Source organism: Bradysia coprophila (genome assembly GCF_014529535.1).
Source record: "Bradysia coprophila strain Holo2 chromosome X unlocalized genomic scaffold, BU_Bcop_v1 contig_12, whole genome shotgun sequence".
Classification (NCBI taxonomy): Eukaryota; Metazoa; Arthropoda; class Insecta; order Diptera; family Sciaridae; genus Bradysia; species Bradysia coprophila.
The window spans coordinates 6,044,166-6,065,716 of record NW_023503293.1 but is presented as its reverse complement, the minus strand read 5'-3'; the positions used below and the strand labels follow the sequence as shown (position 1 = coordinate 6,065,716).

The following is a 21,551-nucleotide window of genomic DNA, read 5'->3' as shown; positions in this document are numbered from 1 at the left end:
GAGCGTAGTTATTCTGACCACATGATATTCTGTCGATGGATGGTTGTTATTACTGTATACCGTAGAATGTATGTGAGGCAAGTCAATTTGCGGTCCAGCGCTGTTCCATCGAAGGAGGGTGGATCGAGTCCATTAAACATCTACCATGAGAGGAACGTAAGACTACAAAGAACGTAAAAACCCAATTTCTACAACGCCTCCGTTGTGACTTAAGTCAAAGGCGAATTTGTTAAAAATTCTTGGATAACAGGAGACTTCATGGTATGCTGTTGATCTCAAATTCCTTAAAAATATCATTGATGGATGCTACTTTTTTTGACGTTACTTTGCAAAAAGAGTTCGCTTCTCGATGTATGACAAGCACTAGGCTAAGAGGAAAACGACGCGTGTTGTACGAGTCTAAAACTGAAGAAATGATTTTCTCTTTCACTAAAAATCGCAATAATCCAGCAGTAGTGTCTGTTATAAATATACAGCTTTTTTGCACTGGAGTAAGAATAACACTAATACAGCTAATTGCCGATAACAAGTTAGCTCATTTTCTTGTGTTGAATTCCATGGAATAATAATTTTGAATGACCTATTTTAACTTAATTACATTTATCACACTTAAATGTTCGTACAATAATTACAACAAAATATTGAACAAATTTACCGGTTCATCCGAAAACACTTCCACATTTATTATTCTTACACTCTTGGTAACGTATTTATTTGAATGCAAGCAGCGACATTCCATATATATACAATTTCATTTGGATTATACGGACGCTGTAGGGGTATACCACTTGCGAGAGTATCATGCTTCTGGAATTGCTTCAAAAACATTTTCAGTTAACAAACAATTTTCATCGAAGTGTGGTAATGTAATTAAATAGCCAGCCCCTGGTGTGAACAGTTGCCGAAATAAAAACCAACATCATAGTTAAAATTGGCTCAAAAAAACCTGTTACAGACGGAAATCATCTGTTATCGAAAACCCCAGTACAGGAATATACGACAAGCCGTGAATATTGCGATTTGATATAGCAAAAAACATGTTCAAAAAAATGAAGTAAAAGATTTGAAATCAATCTCTTGAAAGTTCATAGATCACCTGAAGTACTAGATCCGATAGTTAAGATGAAACGATCGGAAATGTAACGGCAACTCTGAATAAGCATGACTCAATTACATAGAATCGGAACAACTAATGTAATATGTGTAGTGAACACAGTTCACTGAACAGTAATTAGGTAACACGTCCTACAACGTATTAAAACCTTAGTGAAGTCATCGTTCCATTAAAAATACACGTAAGGAATTTCCTCCAATATCAAACGGGCAAAATTGATGATATTAAAAAAAATGGAAGGATTGCAAAGAAACTCTCGGACGATGGTTTTCTTTCAAGTATAGAGTCCACAAAAAATTTATATTTTGAATGTCATTAACATTCTTTCACTGCCATTATTTCATAGGTAGTGGCATAATTTCATCCCCGTTGGGTGACTAAATCGTTCTGGACTATATATGGTGAATTGCGTCACACACACCATACCATTGAGACTACACGTATAGGTCCTATATTTCCTCCTCCAAACGCAATATTGACTATGGTAAAAAATGACTATTATATTTGTCAGCTATCAAAATTGATAAATTACATTAGTGGCTGGAACAGCTGGATTACCCCTCTTACAAAATGAGTAGGTGCGTGAGTCTGAAGCATTTGCAGCAAACATTGATAATGAAATACGATACATAAAATGTATATAAAACCAGCTGAATGACGACGATCGTGGTGATGGTCACACATTTTTGTGTTCTTCATTTTCATAACATTTGCCTGGGTATGATGGAGTATCTCCTATTATACCCATGCCATAGCAAAATTGAATTTTTCTTCAAATCAGTTGAATGGCATAAGTTGGCTGGAACGGACGCAATTTTCTATCTTTCGTTCTATTGATGTTAAATATTATTACCACTCCACAACATTAAAATATAACACAAAAATTGTGTATTCGGATTTAACAATAACGGTTAATGTTGATTTTAGCATTTCATTTACTAAGTTAAAGAAGACGAATTTTTTTTTTGTTTCTTAATTTTGTTTTCGGTTTATAATTTTTTTTGGTCGGTGTCTGTCGGTCTATAAAAAATTGTTTCCCGTAACTAAATAAATTAAATTAAAAAAAATATTAAATTTTCGTCTAATTGAAATGTTGTTAGTGTTGTGATTAATATAATTTGTGACTGGATTTTAGTTAATTTTATCGTTAAAGAGAAGACATCGGCTATAAACTTTCGTGTGACACATTGCACATAACACCAGCATATATACAATAAAAATATAGGTGGGTAAGAAAAACCTTCCACACTCCCAACACACTATACTCTCACAATACTCGTGCCACTATATCCCATAGTATAATGTCAGGGTCAAGGTTATTATATATTCTGTGCTTGTTTATATGTCTCTTGGTCATTCGTCAGTGCCTCCATAAAGGTTATACTGTATATAAAACGTTTTGTATTCCGTTGCGGAATTAGGGCACTGGGTTATGGGAAGAATAATGAAATTAGGTTATTGTCATCGCACACACTCTTTTTCTCCATCATGTGTAGATTGTATGATGATCGATGGGTTATTGAATCAAGCAAATGTTTGCTGTACAATTTATTGGGGTAAAATGTTTATATACGACAAAATGTGCTTCTTCTTGTTGTTCTCATTTCTACAGGCGAAAGTAGTTTTTCTTCGCGTTCAGCGTTACATTTTATTTGATACACTTTAATGTGAAAATATAAAATTACAGCAAATCAATGCAGAGAGCCATCAACACAAAAATCGTATTAATTTCAGATTAATCGAAGGAAATTAGTTCCACTTTATTTACAGTTCTTGAATAGCTTGAATGAATATTAATAATTCTAATTCTGAATGTTGAATTAATTTTTTTTTCTGAATATTCATAAGGTGATAGAAAATTACAATTTATGCATTTTGAGGAAATCTAAGCGATGAAATCTCGCTCGTAACCTTCCGCTTTGGCATAGATGGTTTTATTGTCAGGTCAGTAAGTAGTAGAAAATGAAACGCTATGTGTCGCATCAAAAATTTATAGTTCGAAGTGCAACACTTTCAATCGCTCCTTTAAAAAACACAAGACCTCCATCGATAATAGAGCATTTGTCGGGCCAACCGCGGCCTATTTTCGATATTTGAAAGCATTTTTTTTTTATTCAAGAATTCTAACGAATTTTTGAGAATTTTTTTAAGTTTCATTGGCTGTGTGACAAACGTAAAATGTAAAATAGAGTGGTAAAATGCACAAACAAAACTAAATTTTCTTAAAGAAAATGTAAAAAGAATGTTTGAAAGCAAAGCAGGTTAAATAGACTGATAGAAATCCGCGCATTGTCACAGACGACAAGCTAATGCTCATAATATTAAACGAATCTATCACTTCAATAGGTTAATGTAGAGGTTAATATTGTATTAATTTTTGACATGAATTGTACTACATAAGTCAGTGACCGTCGCTTGTCGATATCAGATGACTTAAAGGGCTAGATTTTTGCGACAAATCTTTATTTCAGTAAGGATTTATGTATGGTTTCCACTAAACAAAGAGAGAGCAAGCCAGGGACTATTTTTGAGACATCGGATTTCTCAAAAATCTCAAAAAATTCTCTTTCTAAAAAATTTCTCAAATTTTTCAAAGTTTAAAACATGGTTTAACAATGTAATTTTATGTGCACATAAAAGTAACCAGAGAACTTGTACAGTCGAAAAAGAGTCAGAAGAAGTAATTAAAGCCTTCGACATTCAGTTTTCAAGTATTTATCAAAACTAGCTGTCTAAATCAGTTCGAAAAACGTTTAAAATATTGTCTACATCGTTAGACACGTAACAAAGTTAATTTTACTAAATTTTATTCAGAAAGATAAGAAAAATATTTTGTAAAATTTTGAGAAATTTAAAGAAATATTTCTCCTCAAAGAATTCTCAAAAAATTTCTCAAAAATAGTCCGTGGAGCGAGCTGTGTAAACAAAGCAAAAATTCAAAAAAATTAAATCTTGTCTTTCTCCCTGAGTAGTTTTTCGGTAAGTGGAAATTAAGCATTAAGCTCTGAAGGAAACGAAAAGCAGAGCATTACAAAAGTTAACAGCATTTTGTCTCTCTATGATGCAAACTGATAAAAGCTCACACTAGGGTTATCCACGTTAAGGGCGTCCTAGCGCTAAAAAATAAAAACTGAATAATCAAATTTGAAGGACAAATGTGCACGTGTACTGTCACATGTACATCACATCCTTGAACCTGAAGCACGTAAAACTTTTATGTAAATGACATCATTTAAGCAATAATTACAAAAGAACCAGAAATGGTTTTGTTCAGAGACTTACTAATATTTTTCGCAGACTACCAAGAAAGTTTGAATAATTTTATCGATTAAAAATTGAAAGAATGAGCGTATGATAATGCTGTAGAAAAACAACAGCATTATTGATCGCATTGAATGAATAAGCTGTTTGCCATTACACACACGCTTAACCATCGAATACACCAAGTGGTTTTTTTTTTGTAAATAAAAGTGAACCATGAGATTCACTGCGACATAATTGGTTTCGAAGCATCATAATTATGTTTGTTTTCTGACATGGACACGAGGACACCAAAGCTTAATTGCTTCCTAGTATATTCATCTTTGTAGAACATATAAAAATTATTTCATTTATTCAAGAAAAATCATAATTAATTGCAATGCAGTTTGTACAAAAACTACGTAAATACCCAACATCTCTGATTTGTAATAGTGAGTAAAAATGAACTAAAGTGGAAGCAAAATGAAATGATCGATTCTGAGTGTATACAGATTTAAAAGCCAGTATAGTCTTACATACCGCCCATTTGAACTGTTTATGGCGCATTTGTTAGGTTTTTTATCTGTAAACAGTTCCAATGCAGACGCATAAGCTCGAGTTCGAAGTATAAACGTGCGCGCGCAAGCTCAATACACCGAAAAAACATTGTGAATGTTATGCAAATCGACAGAAAGCTTGTTATTTCTTTAATCTTAATAATTGATCATTTCAATTTACACTGCCTTTATGTTACATCTTTCTCCATTTATTTTTTACCTTCTGCGATCGCCTTCGGCTCGACCCGAAAACTTCACCACTCTCCAAAATTAAATAGTATTTTACATGCCACATGCGTCGAAAACCGTACTTTTCATGTTTTAAAATCCATTACATAACTCGAGATAAAAATGAAAAGTCTTCTTTTCGTGTGTTTATTGACCTCGGCCTCGCCTCGGAGCAACAAAATTCACACGAAAACTCTACTTTTCATCTTTTTATCTCTACTCATGTAAAATACTATTACATGACTAGGGATAAAAAGGTGAAATGTAGAGTTTTCGTGTGAATTTTGTTGATCCGAGGCGAAGCCGAGGTCAATAAACACACGAAAACAAGACTTGTCATTTTTTTATCCCTAGGATCCCTAGGATTTTACATGCTAAGTGCGTCGAAAGAGGTGCTTGAAACATGAAAAGTACGGTTTTCGACGCAAGTAGCATGTAGTGTCTCTATTTATGTAAAAAATGTGTTATTTTACTTCTAGACACTAGTGCTGAAATCAGATGATCTTTTCGACACTAACGGTGAAATGAAATGTGCGGTGGAAAAATCGTAGTTTTGTTTGCTAACTAATTACAGAAAATCATGTTCAATACACGTAACAACGAGCAGGGTAAAATTCAATGCTAAAATCTTAGGAATATGTTCCTTTGTATCAGAAATTGTGGCGCCATCAGTTGAGCAACGGTTTTTAATATATTTTTTATATTGAAATTTTCAATGCGTCCACACCCTTCTAATATATGTTCACCAGTAATAGACGAGATAAACTTATTGGTCATTATGATCCGAAGTCGATTTCATATCTAAGCGTGAAAAATTGACATTTCGTCACACATAATTAACAACAGCTATTCTAGAAATTCGCAGGAATTACGGAGAATTTACCGCGATCGAAACCACGATAGTACCTGGAACGTGTGATCTTTTTTTCTCCACTTAACACCATTCCACGAATGAACGTAATCAAACCAACCAGTCGAAATAGAGCTATTATAAAAAAATCACTTTACATATATGATTATTTCGATTGAAGTGGAACGTGAATCATTGTTAAAAGTGGATTGCAGCAGCAAAACAAAAAAACAAAAATTAAAGAAGAAAAAAATTATTAAATAATTGAAAAGATAAAAAAAAAATTACCGAAACATTGAAAGTGAAAACGGATTTCAACGAAGAAAAAAATAGAATTTCATTGTGTGCAGTGTCATGTGTAAGCTACATTATTAGAGAAAAATTTCACGTAAATCGGCAGACCTTAACCGAGCAATTATTTGAAGCTGTGCCATAATTCTTATTATTCTCTTTTTTTTAAATAAAAAAAAAATGGAGAAAATACATGATTGAATTGATGTTACACAAATTTGTTGAAGGATGAGTCGTGATTGATTTGAATGACATGTATGAAGAGCGATTTCATTAGAAGGTAATTTAAAACTAGGCTCCGAAATATGTGGAACTTTAAGTCTAAAAAAGCTTTCGATAAACGTAAAATGACCTTCAATTTGTAACCATAGAATGGTGGTGTGTTACTTTTTTTTGAACGAAAACGGCTAATCTGATATCGACAACGTCGACAAAAATAAGCTATGAACACTGGAAAGTGGTCTCTCATACACTCGCAGAATTTGGAAAACCGATTCATTTTCTGTTATGTGTTTTATGGTTTTTTTTTTAGAATATTCATTTTTATATGGGGAAAAGAGAAACTGACAGAAAGCACAGAAATAGAAAATGTGTCGGTTTTCAAAATTCAGCGAAATTTATGATAAAAATTGTGAAGTAGTAGATTTTGTATGTAATAACACTTAGAGCATGTTCCACTGGTGGATATGAGGACTTGGTCCACTTGGTCCTGTCACTTATATACTTTACACAAACGAAGTAACAGATTTTATGATTTTCGTTCGCGTTACGCTTTCCGCGTCCAATAGATTAAGTCTTCCAGTCAATTTCCAGAAATTTTTTCAGCAAATTCTGCGCTGCTTTCGAATATATCGACCAAATTTATTTTTTGTTAAAGGACCATGGGCTATCATCACTTGGCTATTGGACTGTTCCTGTTACAAATTTTTTACAATAATTTATGTAATTGTCAAATCCCACAATCATTCGATGATACAGAAACATTACCATCACCACGGGCATACACGCCCGATGTCGGTCTCTTAGATTTCGTTTACCACAATCATGACGAGATGACAAGATTTCTAAGGTACATCGTCACCGTTTTTTGCTTTAAATTGTCTGTTCTAAATAAGTCTTGCTTCGATAGGACGACGAGCGCTAGGTATCCAAACTTGACTGCCCTCTATTCAATCGGTAAATCTATCCAAGGCCGTGACTTATGGGTAATTGTCGTGTCTTCTTCACCATACGAGCACATGGTTGGCAAGCCAGACGTTAAATACATAGCAAATATTCATGGAAATGAAGCCGTTGGCAAGGAGTTAATGTTGCATTTAGTGCAGTATTTCGTCACGAGCTACAACACCGATCCCTATATCAAATGGTTGCTAGACAACACTCGTATTCATATTTTACCATCGCTCAATCCAGATGGGTATGCTGTATCGAAAGAAGGAACTTGTGACGGCGGACAAGGAAGGTAAATCAACTTGTCGAATCATTGCTCATGGAGACGACTTAACCTAAAAAACAAAATCATATCACACAGATACAATGCACGCGGTTTCGATTTGAATCGAAATTTCCCGGATTATTTCAAGCAGAATACCAAACGTGAACAGCCTGAAACCGATGCAGTTAAGGAGTGGATATCGAAAATTCAATTCGTTTTGAGCGGTTCGTTGCATGGCGGTGCCCTGGTAGCTAGTTATCCATACGATAACACCCCCAATTCCAGTAAGTATCAATTTTGCTATGATATTACAAAATTTGCGGAACGAAACTCATAAAAAGTACTCAAATTTCGTCGAAAATGACGCGGTCGTATATCACTTTTTGGGTCATATCGCAATTAATTTCTTGTTAAAAAATATATTTTGTGAGTTGAAACTGGTTTACTTTTCATGCATTTCTTGAAGGAATTTGTAGATCATCCGCTCTGTGCAAAAGTAAGTAAGTTGATAGAGTCATCGACGTCATAGGCGTATGTTTTACATTCAAATCAGAATATGGGTTTTATGGCCTTATCTTCTTCAATTTTCTCGAAAATTATTTAAATTTTTTGCAAGAAAATTTAAGAATTTGTAAGAATTTTCAGGAATATCGATTCTCGAAAATTTGCGTTGTCGTCCACCAAATTTTGGGCATGAAATTTGAGCATGTGTAATGCAAAGTGTTGTGGTAATTTTCATTTCCGTATTATATGAGTTTAAGTGTGAAGATAATCCATATCAGTCGAATGAGTCCGGAGATACGTTTTAAAAAAATGACTAGCCCTTTTAGGGGTGTTTCTCAGTGTTTTTCGCACATATCTATATTTACGTAAGCATCACGATGAAAGCAGCTCTTGACGACATCAAACATGGGTCGACTTTTTACGAAAAGCAGTCACAGGATCGTGACCTAGAGCTGGAGCAAGCGTCAGTCCACCTCCACCTAATCGACAATTTCGAACCCCCTTCTTACTTTTCCAATATTCTTTCTCACTCATTCATCCAATAGAATTACTCCACAGTGGCAACATTGTCTTGTACATGAATTTGAAGGATGAAAGAGTGAGAGAGAATGTTGTAAAATTGAGGCTACCGTCCGTAATTGTCTAGTGTTGCAAGCCACTAGGACTCTGCACGCCTTTATCCAATTTTTTCTAATATAATAGTTATCCAAGATGCGCCTGCACTGACCCGACTATTGAATAATTTTTTTTATTGAATATACAAAACACTTAATCTGTTTTTTCTACCAACATATTCCGTTTTTGGATCAGTGTTCCAAAGCTATTCGTCACAACCCTCGCTTACTCCCGATGATGATGTGTTCAAACACTTATCGTTAACATACGCCAACAATCATGCCAAAATGTCACGAGGTAAATACTCCGACTATAGTAATTGTCTGAACAATTCGATTAAAATAAATGTTTTGTTCTCCAAAAGGGGTTGCCTGTAAATCAGCAACACCGTCCTTCGAAAACGGAATTACCAATGGAGCTGCATGGTATCCGCTGACCGGTGGAATGCAGGTTAATAAGAATTTTATTGTTTATCACATTTGCCAATACTTAACGGAACGTATAATGACAGGATTACAATTACGTTTGGTACGGCTGCATGGAAGTGACTCTGGAAGTTTCCTGCTGCAAATTTCCACCGGCCCATGAACTTCGAAAGTACTGGGAAGACAATCAACTTTCGTTGGTTAAATTTTTAGCCGAAGCGCATCGTGGCGTACAGGGCTTTGTTATGGACTCAAATGGTCTTCCGATCGAACGGGCTTCGCTAAAAATAAAAGGACGTGACGTAGGCTTCCAATCCACAAAATACGGAGAATTCTGGAGAATATTATTGCCTGGAATCTACAAACTGGAAGTGTTCGCCGATGGCTATGCACCGCGTGAAGTCGACTTTATGGTTATTGAACAGCATCCCACTTTGTTGAATGTAACATTGCAGGCATCTAAGGTTCGCATTTTTCTATTAGAAAATCTTTATTGAGTCACATTACGGTTGATGTTGTACATAATAATTGTGATGCAATGGATGGTGACGGAGTAGTTAAATAAATTTAAAATTTCAGCACTACGTAAAACCTAAAACTCACAGAATACCTCAAGTGGTTCAACGTGAAGATGAAGGATTTGTTTTTCCATCCAATTAACCGTTGATGAACCATAGACATGTAAAGCCAAACGTATTGTACATAGATTTAAATTTTATTCCATTGTCAATCATACCAAGCACCTTTTGCTGTGAGTATTATCAACAGTCAGCTCTGTAAATTTTAACCGGGTTTCTGCGTAAACTAACAAAATGATTACACTGCCAGTATTTTTGTGGATCATTTTTTTTTATCGCAAATTTGCTTTTCGTCTGTGGGACTAAAAGTGATCTAGAGCTTCAGCGCGCTTTAATAAAAAAAAATTATCAAATGAGATGAACATAATCGATAATTAGAAAACAAGGTCGTGGTGGGATCCTTCAGAATCAAAGTGTCCAGAACGTTTAGGAAATTATGGCAAACATAAATGTTGGTTGTGAATTTTGCATGTCACAAACGACCGTTTAATACGAAATTAATGACTTATACATGAAGGTTTTAGGGGATATCTAAAATTTCACAACAAATGAAACTTAAAATATATTTCGTCAACATCGCGAACATCGAACATCCTAATCGAACAACATAACACAATAAACTAATATCGGAACGAGCTAATCCATATATTTTCTATAGCCTATGCTTGACAATAGCCCATTTTTAAACAAATTCCAAACATTGTAAAATAGTTTATTTATGCCACTCAGCAGCATAATATGCAAAATTTGCAAACTTTAGATGCCTCTGTGGTATATAACGTTGTATAAATCTCGGTGCAAAGCCCACGATGTGCATTATGACACACATGCGGCCTCTTGTCATAATTACACATCTAGTGCATTATAAAGTACTTCGCACTCGATGTCATAACTGCAACTGCGCTAAACTAAAATTTTTCATACGTGATTTGGTGGCGAAGGGTCTTTTAATCTTTGTTTATCTATATTTTGCTTTATCTATATTTTGCTCACTAGTGGTGACATGGATTTACTTTTCACCACTTCTTCTGAACCATAACCCGCAAATAAACATTCTGCCCTGACCAAATTTCGAATAACAAATTTATGATCGCAGTGAAGCAATTTTCGAAGCGTACATAAATACTTGATCGTTCACACAATATTCGCAGTGACTATTCGCAGGCGCTTACCAATAGCCAAATTATTACTAAAGATGTTATTGGCAGGCGCCTGCCAATAGCATCTACCACTTAGCGTCATAATATTCAAAATTTACTAGCTTCAGATGCTTCTATGCAATAAAACGTTGTATGCAACTCGATGCAAAGTACTTTTTTAGGCTCACGATGCGTATTATGACACACGGTCTGCGGCACCTCCATTGGCTAAATAACTATTTTACACGTCTGATCCGAATGATTTGGGCAATTTTATGTAACATCATGCACAGCTAAGCTAATGTTTTCAGTGTCTTAGAACTTTTTTACGTGCACATAATCTTCTATCCCCTATCAACTCAACATTCATATCTGAAGTGTAACATGACCCAGCCTAACTCTTTTCGTCTAATGACACTAGGCATGGAATTATTTATTTTAAATATTTCTTGTTAATTTAACTCTTTCGCTGCTCTAACAAAAAACTTTTTTTTAAATTTGGTTTTTCTTGGGAAGAGTATTGAAAAAAGTCGAGCTTTTGGTAACTCAATTCTAATTTATGTATTGTAAAACGTGCTAACATTGACAAATCATTTTAGAGAAACGACGGTCCGTACAACAACTATCGTCCCGTATCAGCGGCTCAACAACAACATTACAGACCTCAGCCGGACCGAGACCAAGGAATACTTTCATCACTCAGTAGTGGATTCAATAGTCTTGTTAGCAATATATTTGGATAGATAGAAGAGACGGGCGTAGAGAGAGATTGTAGTTTTAATTTTAATTTCTTTTTGGTTTGTTTTTGAAATGTCGGAAAGAGTTCGTTACGTTTCTTTTGCTTTAATTTATGAATTGATCTTTGCAGACAATAAAATGAACAAAAATTTACACGTTCGACGCAAAACATTACTCTGAACGATAAATTTCTCCCCGGTATGCCCTTTTATTTGCTTATTTTTTTTTAGAAATGATATTTTGTACAGCACTGCTTCTAGCATGAACAAAGAAAATATTCGGGGGCTGATGAAATCACGGTTGGCTCTTCTTTTGTAAAGATTGATGACCTGATTTCATTGCATGCAATACAAGCAATCCTAAGCGGTGTTATCACTAAAGCCTCCAAATTGGACACTTGTTAATTCAGTGTTCATGCTGTAGTAGCAGAGCTGTGTATTTTGTCAAAATTTTGGATCACAATCTTCGGCTTAATTATTGTAGAGGCACTGAGAATCCACCTCCACAAGTCTCTTCATCTAAATTAGTAGGAAGGGAGTCTCTTCAAAATGGAACAGTAGCCAAATTTTGCTCAGTATGTTACATCATTGGTCAATTAAGTCATGATTCCACGAGTTTGAATGTGTTTGTATAATGTGATTTTCACATGAGGATATATACGAGCGCACACATTGAAATGAGTACATTTGACTCACTTATTTGGCCAAGACTGTGTTATAATTTACTTGCTTCTACCTACACCGAGAACCGTTCTTTTCATCAATGAACGATGCCCTCAGCATATAAAACATTGAACGTAACTCGGCTTCGTCTCGTATCAACAAACTTTAATCGAAAATTCATATTTGTCCGTCCTTGTGACGTAATAGATATTCATGCAAGTAGAACTGTGAAACAGTATCTCGGTTCGAGATGGAGTAATTGGTTCGAGACGAAGCCGAGTGATGTCAAGGGTGTTCTACTGAAGTAGGTATCAATGATACACTACACATGAAACAACTTACCGGGCGCTGATGTAATAATAATATTTATTGGCTGTACTGTGTACTGTGCATTCAAACCGAGGGAACCATTGTATGGAGACTTCGTGTCTTTATTGAAGCTCGTTTCGTTTACTCTTCCACTTTCTTAGTTTATTATTTTTTCTAAAGGGTTTTTGAGAAAACTGACAGTGTTTGTAATGTTTGGAAACTGAATTTTGATAGACGATTGTGCACATACCGATAATATAGATTTTCGTTGTTGTAAATAATGTTTTGTGTCGATTAGAAATCTATTGCTGAAAGTGCTGCGACCAATTGCTGGAACAGATACATACAAATATAGGTTATAATGTACTAATTGTTGTTATATTTCGTAGAAAAATGTTAGAAAATTTTCATGCAGAATATTTCTAAGTTTTACTTTTAGAAATAATTTTTAGTTTCGACTTTTTCTTTTGTCCGCTGAATTTGAATTGTATTTTATAGTTTTCACACAGATTATTGTATTTATTTTATCTTTAAATGAAAGAAGAATTTTCATCAGACTGATTTGGATGGACAATAAAAATCTAAACACAAAATTAAAAATCCCGATTTTTTGAATGTTTCCTGTTTGTGGCAACTTAGAAATATGCGACCTAGTGCTAATGCTTAAAATTGCATTTGAATTAATTTTGTCAAACTTCCCCTGACATACATCAAGCTATGTTATAAATTATTTCACAATTCCATCATTTCCCGCAACTCCCTACATGAGCATAGAATCAATGCACTCCAATAACAGGCACAAGAACAGAGATTTTTTAACAGTCATTTGGCCTCTTATTTTGTATGGAAGTTATATGAGAACTTTAGACTACTGCGTCATGGAGGCCTCTTATTTATTTCTGTTCTAGTGCCTGTACTTGGAGTGCGTTGATAGAAACCATAATTTTATTCTAATTTTCAATAGTAGGGGTTGTCGATTTTGTGGGATCGGAAATGGACTCCTACAGAAAAAATTCTAGTGGCCCATAGGTACCAAAAAGCCACATACAAACTTTTTTCTTCATCATCTCCAGGTGGCGAAAAATCAAAATTTGAAAATTTTCGAGTAGCCGATTTTTTCCCATTCTAAAAACCACCACGACCAGGCTGTAAATTTTTTTCTACCTTAAAACAACATTTTATCTTTCTATGAGGTCCACTCTAACATTTAAAAAAGTAAAAAAAAATTGAAAAAGTTTGCTGACCGAGTTTTTGTGAGTCATCAAGTTTCGCCGAAGTCCAATTTTCCACAATTTTCAATATGGAAAAAACGTTTTTTTGGCCGAATTATTTATAAACTTGTCTTTCGACAGCTCATTGGAAAGGTATTTCCTTAGCGTAAGCAGAAATAGAATCGTCTTAGGGCGTAGATGATGAATTGTCTCTGGATGGACTCAATTGCAGATATTTTCGTGGTGCAGTGCGGTTGCCAAACGTTGAATGCGTATTCTAGACGTGATCTTATGTGAGCACAGTAGATGCTTTTTAGGGCTTTGACGGAACGAAACTCGTAACAAATCCTCTTCAAGAAGCCGAGCATTGAGTACGCTTCACTTGTTATGTGTTCGATGTGGGCTGAAAAGTCTAATTTTGTTTCCAGAATCACACCCAAGTCACGAATTCAGTTGACTCGCACCAGACTTTCACCGTCCATTTTGTAATCGAATTGGATGATAGTTCCGATGAAATGAGATCGAATTGCATTTATTTATGCTGACTGTGAGGCCGTTAATCCTGAGCCAATGTGTGTCGTCATCAAGATCACGTTGCAAAGCTGAGCTCATAAAATCGTCAGCGTACAATAGACACTTCGCACGTTGTATTACTTTTGTTATGTCGTCGAAGAATAATATGAAGAGAAGGGGGCCTAGGTGACTCCCCTGTGGGATTCCGGATGTAGCTCAGAACACAGTTGATGAGTGACCTCCAATTTTAACGTATTGAAACCTTCCGCTCAAGTAAGACTTTGTCCAATTTAGCATTTCAGAGTGGACTCCCATTTTACGAAGTTTCGATATCAAAAAATTGTGTCGGACTGTATCAAACGCTTTCTTAATATCTGTGTAAACCGCATCCATTTGGTGACCCTGATTCCATGGTACGAATCGCTTTCCTCGTGAATTGAAGCAGATTGGTCACAGTAGAACGACCTTTAATGAATCCATGTTGGTTAATTGAGATTTGGCCCTTACTTGTCCGTGAGGAAACGATTGACTCGATACATGGGAACATACCTGCGCTGATGAGCAATGCCATATACATATCGTTTCTCGGAAGGCTTTGAAAAGACCAACTTGCGGCTAAACCACATAGATATTAAAGTATGGTCGTTGGCATCTAGTATGGTCTAGATTGGTTTTGAATTAGAGGATGAGAGTTTGTGAACAGCCCCCTTCTCTATGCATCTGTACCAGTTTTGCCAACCGTTAAAATACGAATTGTCACAAATGTCAATGACAAATAACCTCAATTTCATTTTCTCAAAACAAAAAAAAACTTTTTTGTCAAATGTTTTGAATTTAATGTAAAACATCGTGAAAAAGTTATTTCTATACCAATGGCTGATGATGCAGCTTGTTGTGCCTCAACATCTAGCGATGAACAGGAGCTAAAGGACATTCGTCTCTTACTTTGGGGTCCAAATATTAATTTAGATATTTTTCGACGATGGTCACAGGGTTAGCTAGCTCAAGGATCTTTCTTGTTATGCATGCGACTAATTCATTCCAGTGTCATTGCAATTTATTTCTGTTACAGGGTTCGAATTCAGTCAGGATGAACCGTCTGCGCTCATACAGAAAGAAGGCGGACCGTGCGGAGTGATTGCTCCCGTTCAAGCGTTTTTATTAAAAATTTTGTTAATGGACACACCTGGACATAGTTTTTCGGATGTAATGTCAAAACTGAATTTCGTTACCGACACATCTTCGGGTCAATTACAATTTTTACCGAATTTCGCTTTCAGCTTACCACCGACAAATGTAAAACATTGCTCGTGCAAGCATTCTGTAACATTCTTCAGAAGTGCAAAGAAGACAAATTTCGTATTGTTACGTTGCCAGATCCGGAGGTGGGAAAAGAAGTGTTGGAAGAGGACGCATTGGACGATTATGACAAAGATGTGGGTGCTTCGAGCGAAGATGCTAAGATGAATGTGAGTGACGGGGCCGTACTTGTGGACGATGTTTTTTTTTTGTTCTGTTTATTGTGTACACATTGACTGTGGCTGTTTAAATTGCAGAGCCTAGTGTCATTTGAGTGGAGTCCTGAAGAGTTTCACGAGAGGCTTAGTGTATGTTCGTTAGACAACATTGACGACGTCGAGAAATATTATGCAAAAAATTTCGAAACCATCAGCGGACAATATGGCGTGCTACTTTTCATGTATACTGTTTTTTTAACGAAGGTAAACCATTTTTGTTCTGTGTGTGTTCATCCCGTGTAGAAAACCACTAGGGCCACTTTTAATGTCCGATGGCAAAAACTGTATTGTCATCAACAGCAGTTCTTGATGACATCAAACGCGTTGATGAGTGGATAAACATAATGTCACACGTATCGCCTGCTGTGAATCATCCACAAATCCCCTCACAACATAAAAGTGTCCCTGTCCCATTACCTATGACTCTTGTAGAGTAACCGAATTTTCAATTTCATATTCTTTCATTCCACCCATTCAGACCGTTGAGAATATAATATCGGAATTACTGGACACTTCCGAACCGCTAATTCACAATACGTACGGCTATGCATCACAAGGCCTTATTAATTTGATGTTAACTGGACAGGCAGTGGCTCATGTATGGGATCACGACAAGGATGTTGGTGGTTTGAGTAAGTTGAAAATATTACGCTCACACATTTGTGACCGCTGATAAATTGTTGTTCATTGTAAAGAACTTCGAGGATTGAGCCAGCAGCCCGAGATAGGTTTTATTACTCTAATGGAACAGATGCGTTACTGTACGGTCGGATCGTTCTACAAGAATCCGAAAAATCCTGTGTGGATAATGGGATCTGAAACACATTTGACTGGTAAGAGTTGTGGAGCAATGCGTAATTCAATTAGAAATGGCGATAACCGTTGCGTGTCTTTGCAGTTCTTTTTAGCAATGAAAAGCGCTTAGTATCGGCCGAAACACCAAGCGAAATTGCTCGTCGGGTGTTTAAATCTTTTGATCCAGAAGGAAATAATTTCATTCCAACGCCAGTTTTACAGGACGTTTTGTGTGCACTTGATTTAGTTAGTGAACAGGGATAGTAAGTACAGCGACTGAGATTAACCGGACAACTTATCGAAAATGACAATTTCATTTCCAGCGTTGACATAATGAGTAGTAAATTGGATCCAGAATCTCTGGGCATAATTCTAATGAACGCCTTCATGGATGAATTTTTCCCGGAAGAAGCGCGTTCAATGCCGGACACATTCAATATAATGCATTACAATGGGCTTCCCGGATCGAATTTTTCGCAGAAGGTAAGAGATACGTGGGCAGAATTCAAATTGAACTTTTAGAGAACCAAACTGATGAGTCTACGCTATCAACGTTGTTGCTAATATCTATCTGGTCTTTAAATAGAGCGATATTTGTTTAGGGAAATAGCTGCGACAGCAGTTGAGAGACCATAGGTTTTTTTTCTTTTTGGTATCTAAAAGAGGGGGTTTTGATGGTGATGGTGGTCAACTACACGAATAAAACCAATTCACAGTTCAACCAAAGGCGAAAGTCTTGCGAAGTGCTGATGTCAAGCAGTAATAACCTTTATTGCTGTGCTGGCCGCGGAAGTACTCGCACAACTTGTTGAGATTTGAATTTTTTTCAGCCTTTTTGGTGACCTAATAAAAAAATGTTGCTTCGGTCTAGTAATGGTTAAAGTTACCAATGTAAGTTGTTCCACACCAAACTGTAATTCCAAAAGAAAATAGATCCTACTTCTGTCGGCTATTTTTCCGAACAATTTACACTTAACTTTGCAAAATGTTTTCTCCGCCAAAGTACAAGTGTTGTACAAGAACAAATGTACTATGAGACCTTCATATGCTCACATGCTTGGTTCTGACATAGGAATTGTTTCTTGTGTCGTTGGTTCGGCTAACCAAAGATATTGACTAAGCCAATCAATATTTTTGGATAACCGAGGAGCTATGCACCAAACATTCAACGAGCAAACGTTTGTGCCTTGAGCAAACACATTTCAACTTCAATAGCAATAGCGGTTTCTGACACTTTTTCGATCGGATAGACGAAGGGAACACATTTGTTCAAATGTGAACATTAGGATGGGTTAATTTTGTGTGAAAATTGAAGTATTTCTTAGAACTTCAGGCGCTTATCCTTTTTTGGATTTACATTCGGACTTTGAACGAAAGTCTTAAACATCACTGAAGCCTGCGCAATCAGACTGAATTTTAGAAAATTGAAAATGGCGGTACTAGACAAAGTTCGGACTTCGCAGCGCAACCCATCAAAATGTGATGTACAGTGTTTAATCTTCAGTTAAGAATCCAAACATTAATTGTCCCAAAAATCATTCAAATCAACCAAATTAAAAGACGTTGAACGTGCCTAATTGTGTGCTTATTTGTGTTGATTCAGGTAAAATACAACATAGGCTCAGCCATACTCCTGGAAAGTGATCTAAAATCGATGTGTAGCGTTTCAAATCCAATGCTCACATGTCTTCAAACAAAGTGGCCAAACATTGAGGTGAACTGGAATGGCAACCGAATGCCATCATTAAACTGACCAAAAAAAAAAAAAATTATTTAAACAAAAACAATCCTAATTTAAAAAAGAGAACAGAAAAAGGAAAAAAAAATCTTTAAATTATAAATTGCGTTAATTAATGGATCAACCAAGATTATTCTAAGTTAATTTTAAGATTTATAATTTCTTGTCGAAACAAAAAACACTTATTAATACCATGTGGCAGTGTGGTTGTATAACTCTGTGTCATTGTTGCATTCGTTTAGCATAATATCCAAAAACATTTTTGTATTCTCAATTGAAGAGTATGCAACTGAAGTGTTAGACGCTTCTACAGCTTGTCGATTTGCCGTTAGCATAATACAGCAATCATTTTACACAAAAATTGTAACACGTTAAATTTGAATTCAAAAAATTCCACTTCATCAATAAATCCGTCCCCCAAATTTTGTTTGTTCTTAAGTTGAACTTGAAAGATATTTTGCCAACTTATTTGTAGTTCGACCATGTACTTGGGACAACTACTGCACAATGGTTATGCAGCTTAAAACTAATGAAGAAAAATAAAATTTAGTCAGTTCTAACAGCTTTTTTGAACAATCGACTGAAATAGCAACGTTGAGTAATCAATAGCGAATACCAGGTGGAACCTTTTTTTGTAAAAAATTCCACTTGATAGCCATAGCTATTTCTTTAAATTTCCTAATGCTCAAGGTCATAACCGTTATAAACAATAAGGTTGCACCAAGGCCTATTGTTGGGAATGTTAATTCTGAAAATTCGGAAATATTCCGAATAATTTTGACAGAATTCCGAAAAAATTCTGAATTTTTTTGTTTCGTAATTTTCTGGAACTTTCTCCGAATTATTCGGAATTCTTCCGAATTTTCGTAATTAAAATTCCCAGTCATAGGCCCCGGGTACAATTAAATTTCTTAGGCCGAAAACACACGAGAGCTATTTTGCGTTGCTATGATCGACAATTTCCATTGGTAAACGTATGCCATAAATCGGATTACAATGGAAACCGCATCATAATTGGCAATCTCAGCAACGCAAAATTACTCGTGTGGTTTCCGCCCTGATCTGTGAGCGATTTGTATTTTTCGCTGAAATTTATCATCGTATCAACCAATAGAAACATTTTTAGCGCAGCTCAAAACGTAGGGTCATTTTGACTGTCGCCACCTGTACAGATTAATCATTTTATCCATTTTCTTTCTAAAATTGGATCGTTCAAGTTCAACATTATAGCTGTATAGAAACATATCGATGTTAGTTAAAACAATCATCCACCCACACCCTTTCAATTAAACAGAATGTTAAATGTTCCCGTTCCGATTATAATTGTAATCTTAATTTCAGCTACACTTTCCAATAATCACCAATCCCCTCTACCCCTCCATATAGACTCAATAATAGAACAAATAAATAACACGTTTCAATGAGAGCATGCTTTTTTATATGATTACTAATTTAACTTTTTATTTTAGAATGAAGAAACTACCCAATAAAAAGAAAACATTACAACAATCCGTACCGTCTGTTTTAATTGTTGATATGAAAATATTTGTCCTCTAAATTTATGAAGCTAGTTATAGTATGAAATCGCTGACACTTCGACAAACTGAAACGACAATAAACCGACGACAGTAAATTTGGGATTAAATTCTAAGTCCGTGTGGGATTATTTTCAGATTTTTTTTTTAAAGAACCTATTTTAATCCCTTTTCTCTGTAACAACGGTTCGAAATAAACTCTGGTGAGATTAAGAACGCAATAGCTCAGTGTGAAGATTCTCGGGTACTCTTTTCAAACCTCATCAGATATATAAATAAGATTTTACCATTTTTAATTTTGCCAGTACGAAGTATAGTGAAGGTAATCAATGAACGTATAAACCAGGTATGGTCTGTTCATACAAACCGGAGGACATAGCGATTTCATATAGACAAACTCACCTCTCATGGGAAATAGAAATTTTACCTAAAAAATTCTTTTACAATTACAATTACAATTTTTGCGTACAAGCGCAGAAGGCGCCACCTACAACGATATCAGTTGTTTTGGAAGTATACACAAGGATTTGCATAACTTTTTACTCTTTGAAGGGTTTTTGACCGATCTATAGTACGCCGTAGGTAAAGTATTCGATATGCACATGATCGCAAAACCTCTCAAATTTGTTTAATTGCAACAGGTACAGCATGTATGTAGTTCTGGGGTGCCTAGCAATATTTTAAAGATAGACTATGTTCACTCTGCATCGCTACACCATTTCCCTGCAGTCAAAGAGGCTTCCCGACTATGAGCAAAATGTAAAAAATAGTGTTTTTTCAGAAAGAGTCCCTCGATATCGAACTGTTATGGGCTAGATTTGTCCCTTAGACACGTTACTAATAAAAACTATTTTGGACGAGAATTTGGTTCAAATTTACTCTTTTATTCCAGCCGTAAAGGTAAACTTTTTTTTCAAATGGTCCGCAAATCCTGCAACACAAAACTTCTGAAGTCAAATTTTGATATGTGATGGTGGCCAACTACCATAATATGTAGTCGGCCCCTCAGAACAATGATGTTGCAGAGATACAGCACTCTTTGAAAGTTGACCATACTTTGACTGCTGGCTGACCATGGGTGGTGAGAGCGGAAGTCAGGGTGGGCTCAAATTGTCGGCCGTGGACAAGCCAACAATCATACAAAGTTTTAACTTTTTGGGTTCCTCCTTCCTCAAGATATTGCTAAAAAAGTGTATTCACCACCCCTTGACATCATATGACATGTACACACATTACACCCAAACTGGATTTTTTTTTAAAAAAAAAATGGCAGACACCCGTTCGCTAGAATTGAACGACGAATCGAATGAGCTATAACTCAATAATATCGTAGATAGCTTGTTTCAAAAATTGAAAATTTGGCTGACGAATTGGTGAATTAACCAAAATATCGTCGACCGTCTAGCAACAATTTGATCGTTGTATACACATCGTGAAAATCGTTTTAGAATGAACAAAGGCAGATTAAACCGATCAAATTGAAATCCTGTTAATGTGAAATGTGGCAAGTGGTACTGTAAGCTGACCACAAATAAATTTCCCCCGGAAATACGGAAA

The 21,551-nt window shown here is 35.7% G+C and overlaps 2 protein-coding genes across 9 annotated transcripts; both read left to right on the top strand.

Annotated features, from left to right (window-relative positions):
- The first annotated feature begins 1,872 nt into the window (after positions 1–1,872).
- On the top strand, positions 1,873–13,186 carry LOC119067301 (carboxypeptidase M). Of its 8 annotated transcripts, XR_005085905.1 has the most exons (11): positions 6,332–6,560; positions 7,158–7,349; positions 7,410–7,742; positions 7,812–7,999; positions 8,182–8,211; positions 9,030–9,131; positions 9,199–9,284; positions 9,346–9,723; positions 9,839–10,010; positions 11,493–11,517; positions 11,576–11,715. XR_005085905.1 is itself a non-coding variant. In XM_037170205.1 (10 exons), exons 3-10 carry the CDS (start codon positions 7,162–7,164, stop codon positions 11,717–11,719), a joined length of 1,449 nt encoding a protein of 482 aa, XP_037026100.1. In that variant the 5' UTR covers positions 1,873–2,024; positions 2,273–2,339; positions 7,158–7,161; the 3' UTR covers positions 11,720–13,186. The 8 variants fall into 8 exon arrangements, 6 of the variants coding, with proteins under 6 accessions (XP_037026100.1, XP_037026099.1, XP_037026101.1 ...); XM_037170205.1 differs by lacking the exons at positions 6,332–6,560; positions 9,839–10,010; positions 11,493–11,517 and adding exons at positions 1,873–2,024; positions 2,273–2,339 and having other exon boundaries at positions 11,576–13,186; XM_037170204.1 differs by lacking the exons at positions 6,332–6,560; positions 9,839–10,010; positions 11,493–11,517 and adding exons at positions 1,873–2,024; positions 2,270–2,339 and having other exon boundaries at positions 11,576–13,186.
- Positions 13,187–15,158: 1,972 nt separating this feature from the next.
- LOC119067304 (ubiquitin carboxyl-terminal hydrolase MINDY-3 homolog) lies at positions 15,159–19,968 on the top strand. Its single transcript, XM_037170211.1, has 9 exons — positions 15,159–15,402; positions 15,482–15,615; positions 15,690–15,878; positions 15,966–16,130; positions 16,405–16,558; positions 16,622–16,759; positions 16,825–16,984; positions 17,045–17,204; positions 18,325–19,968. Exons 1-9 carry the CDS (start codon positions 15,282–15,284, stop codon positions 18,472–18,474), a joined length of 1,371 nt encoding a protein of 456 aa, XP_037026106.1. The 5' UTR covers positions 15,159–15,281; the 3' UTR covers positions 18,475–19,968.
- Positions 19,969–21,551: the final 1,583 nt, after the last annotated feature.

Excerpts from the sequence above, each read along its gene's own strand:
- LOC119067304 (XM_037170211.1), top strand. The coding sequence starts at position 15,282 with ATGGCTGATGATGCAGCTTGTTGTGCCTCAACATCTAGCGATGAACAG. Across the intron at positions 15,616-15,689 it reads CTGGACATAGTTTTTCGGAT|CTTACCACCGACAAATGTAA; the intron begins GTAATGTCAAAA and ends TTTCGCTTTCAG. Across the intron at positions 16,760-16,824 it reads ATCTGAAACACATTTGACTG|TTCTTTTTAGCAATGAAAAG; the intron begins GTAAGAGTTGTG and ends GTGTCTTTGCAG.
- LOC119067301 (XM_037170201.1), top strand. The coding sequence starts at position 6,529 with ATGACATGTATGAAGAGCGATTTCATTAGAAG. Across the intron at positions 7,350-7,409 it reads GAGATGACAAGATTTCTAAG|GACGACGAGCGCTAGGTATC; the intron begins GTACATCGTCAC and ends TTGCTTCGATAG. Across the intron at positions 9,724-11,575 it reads TAACATTGCAGGCATCTAAG|AGAAACGACGGTCCGTACAA; the intron begins GTTCGCATTTTT and ends AAATCATTTTAG.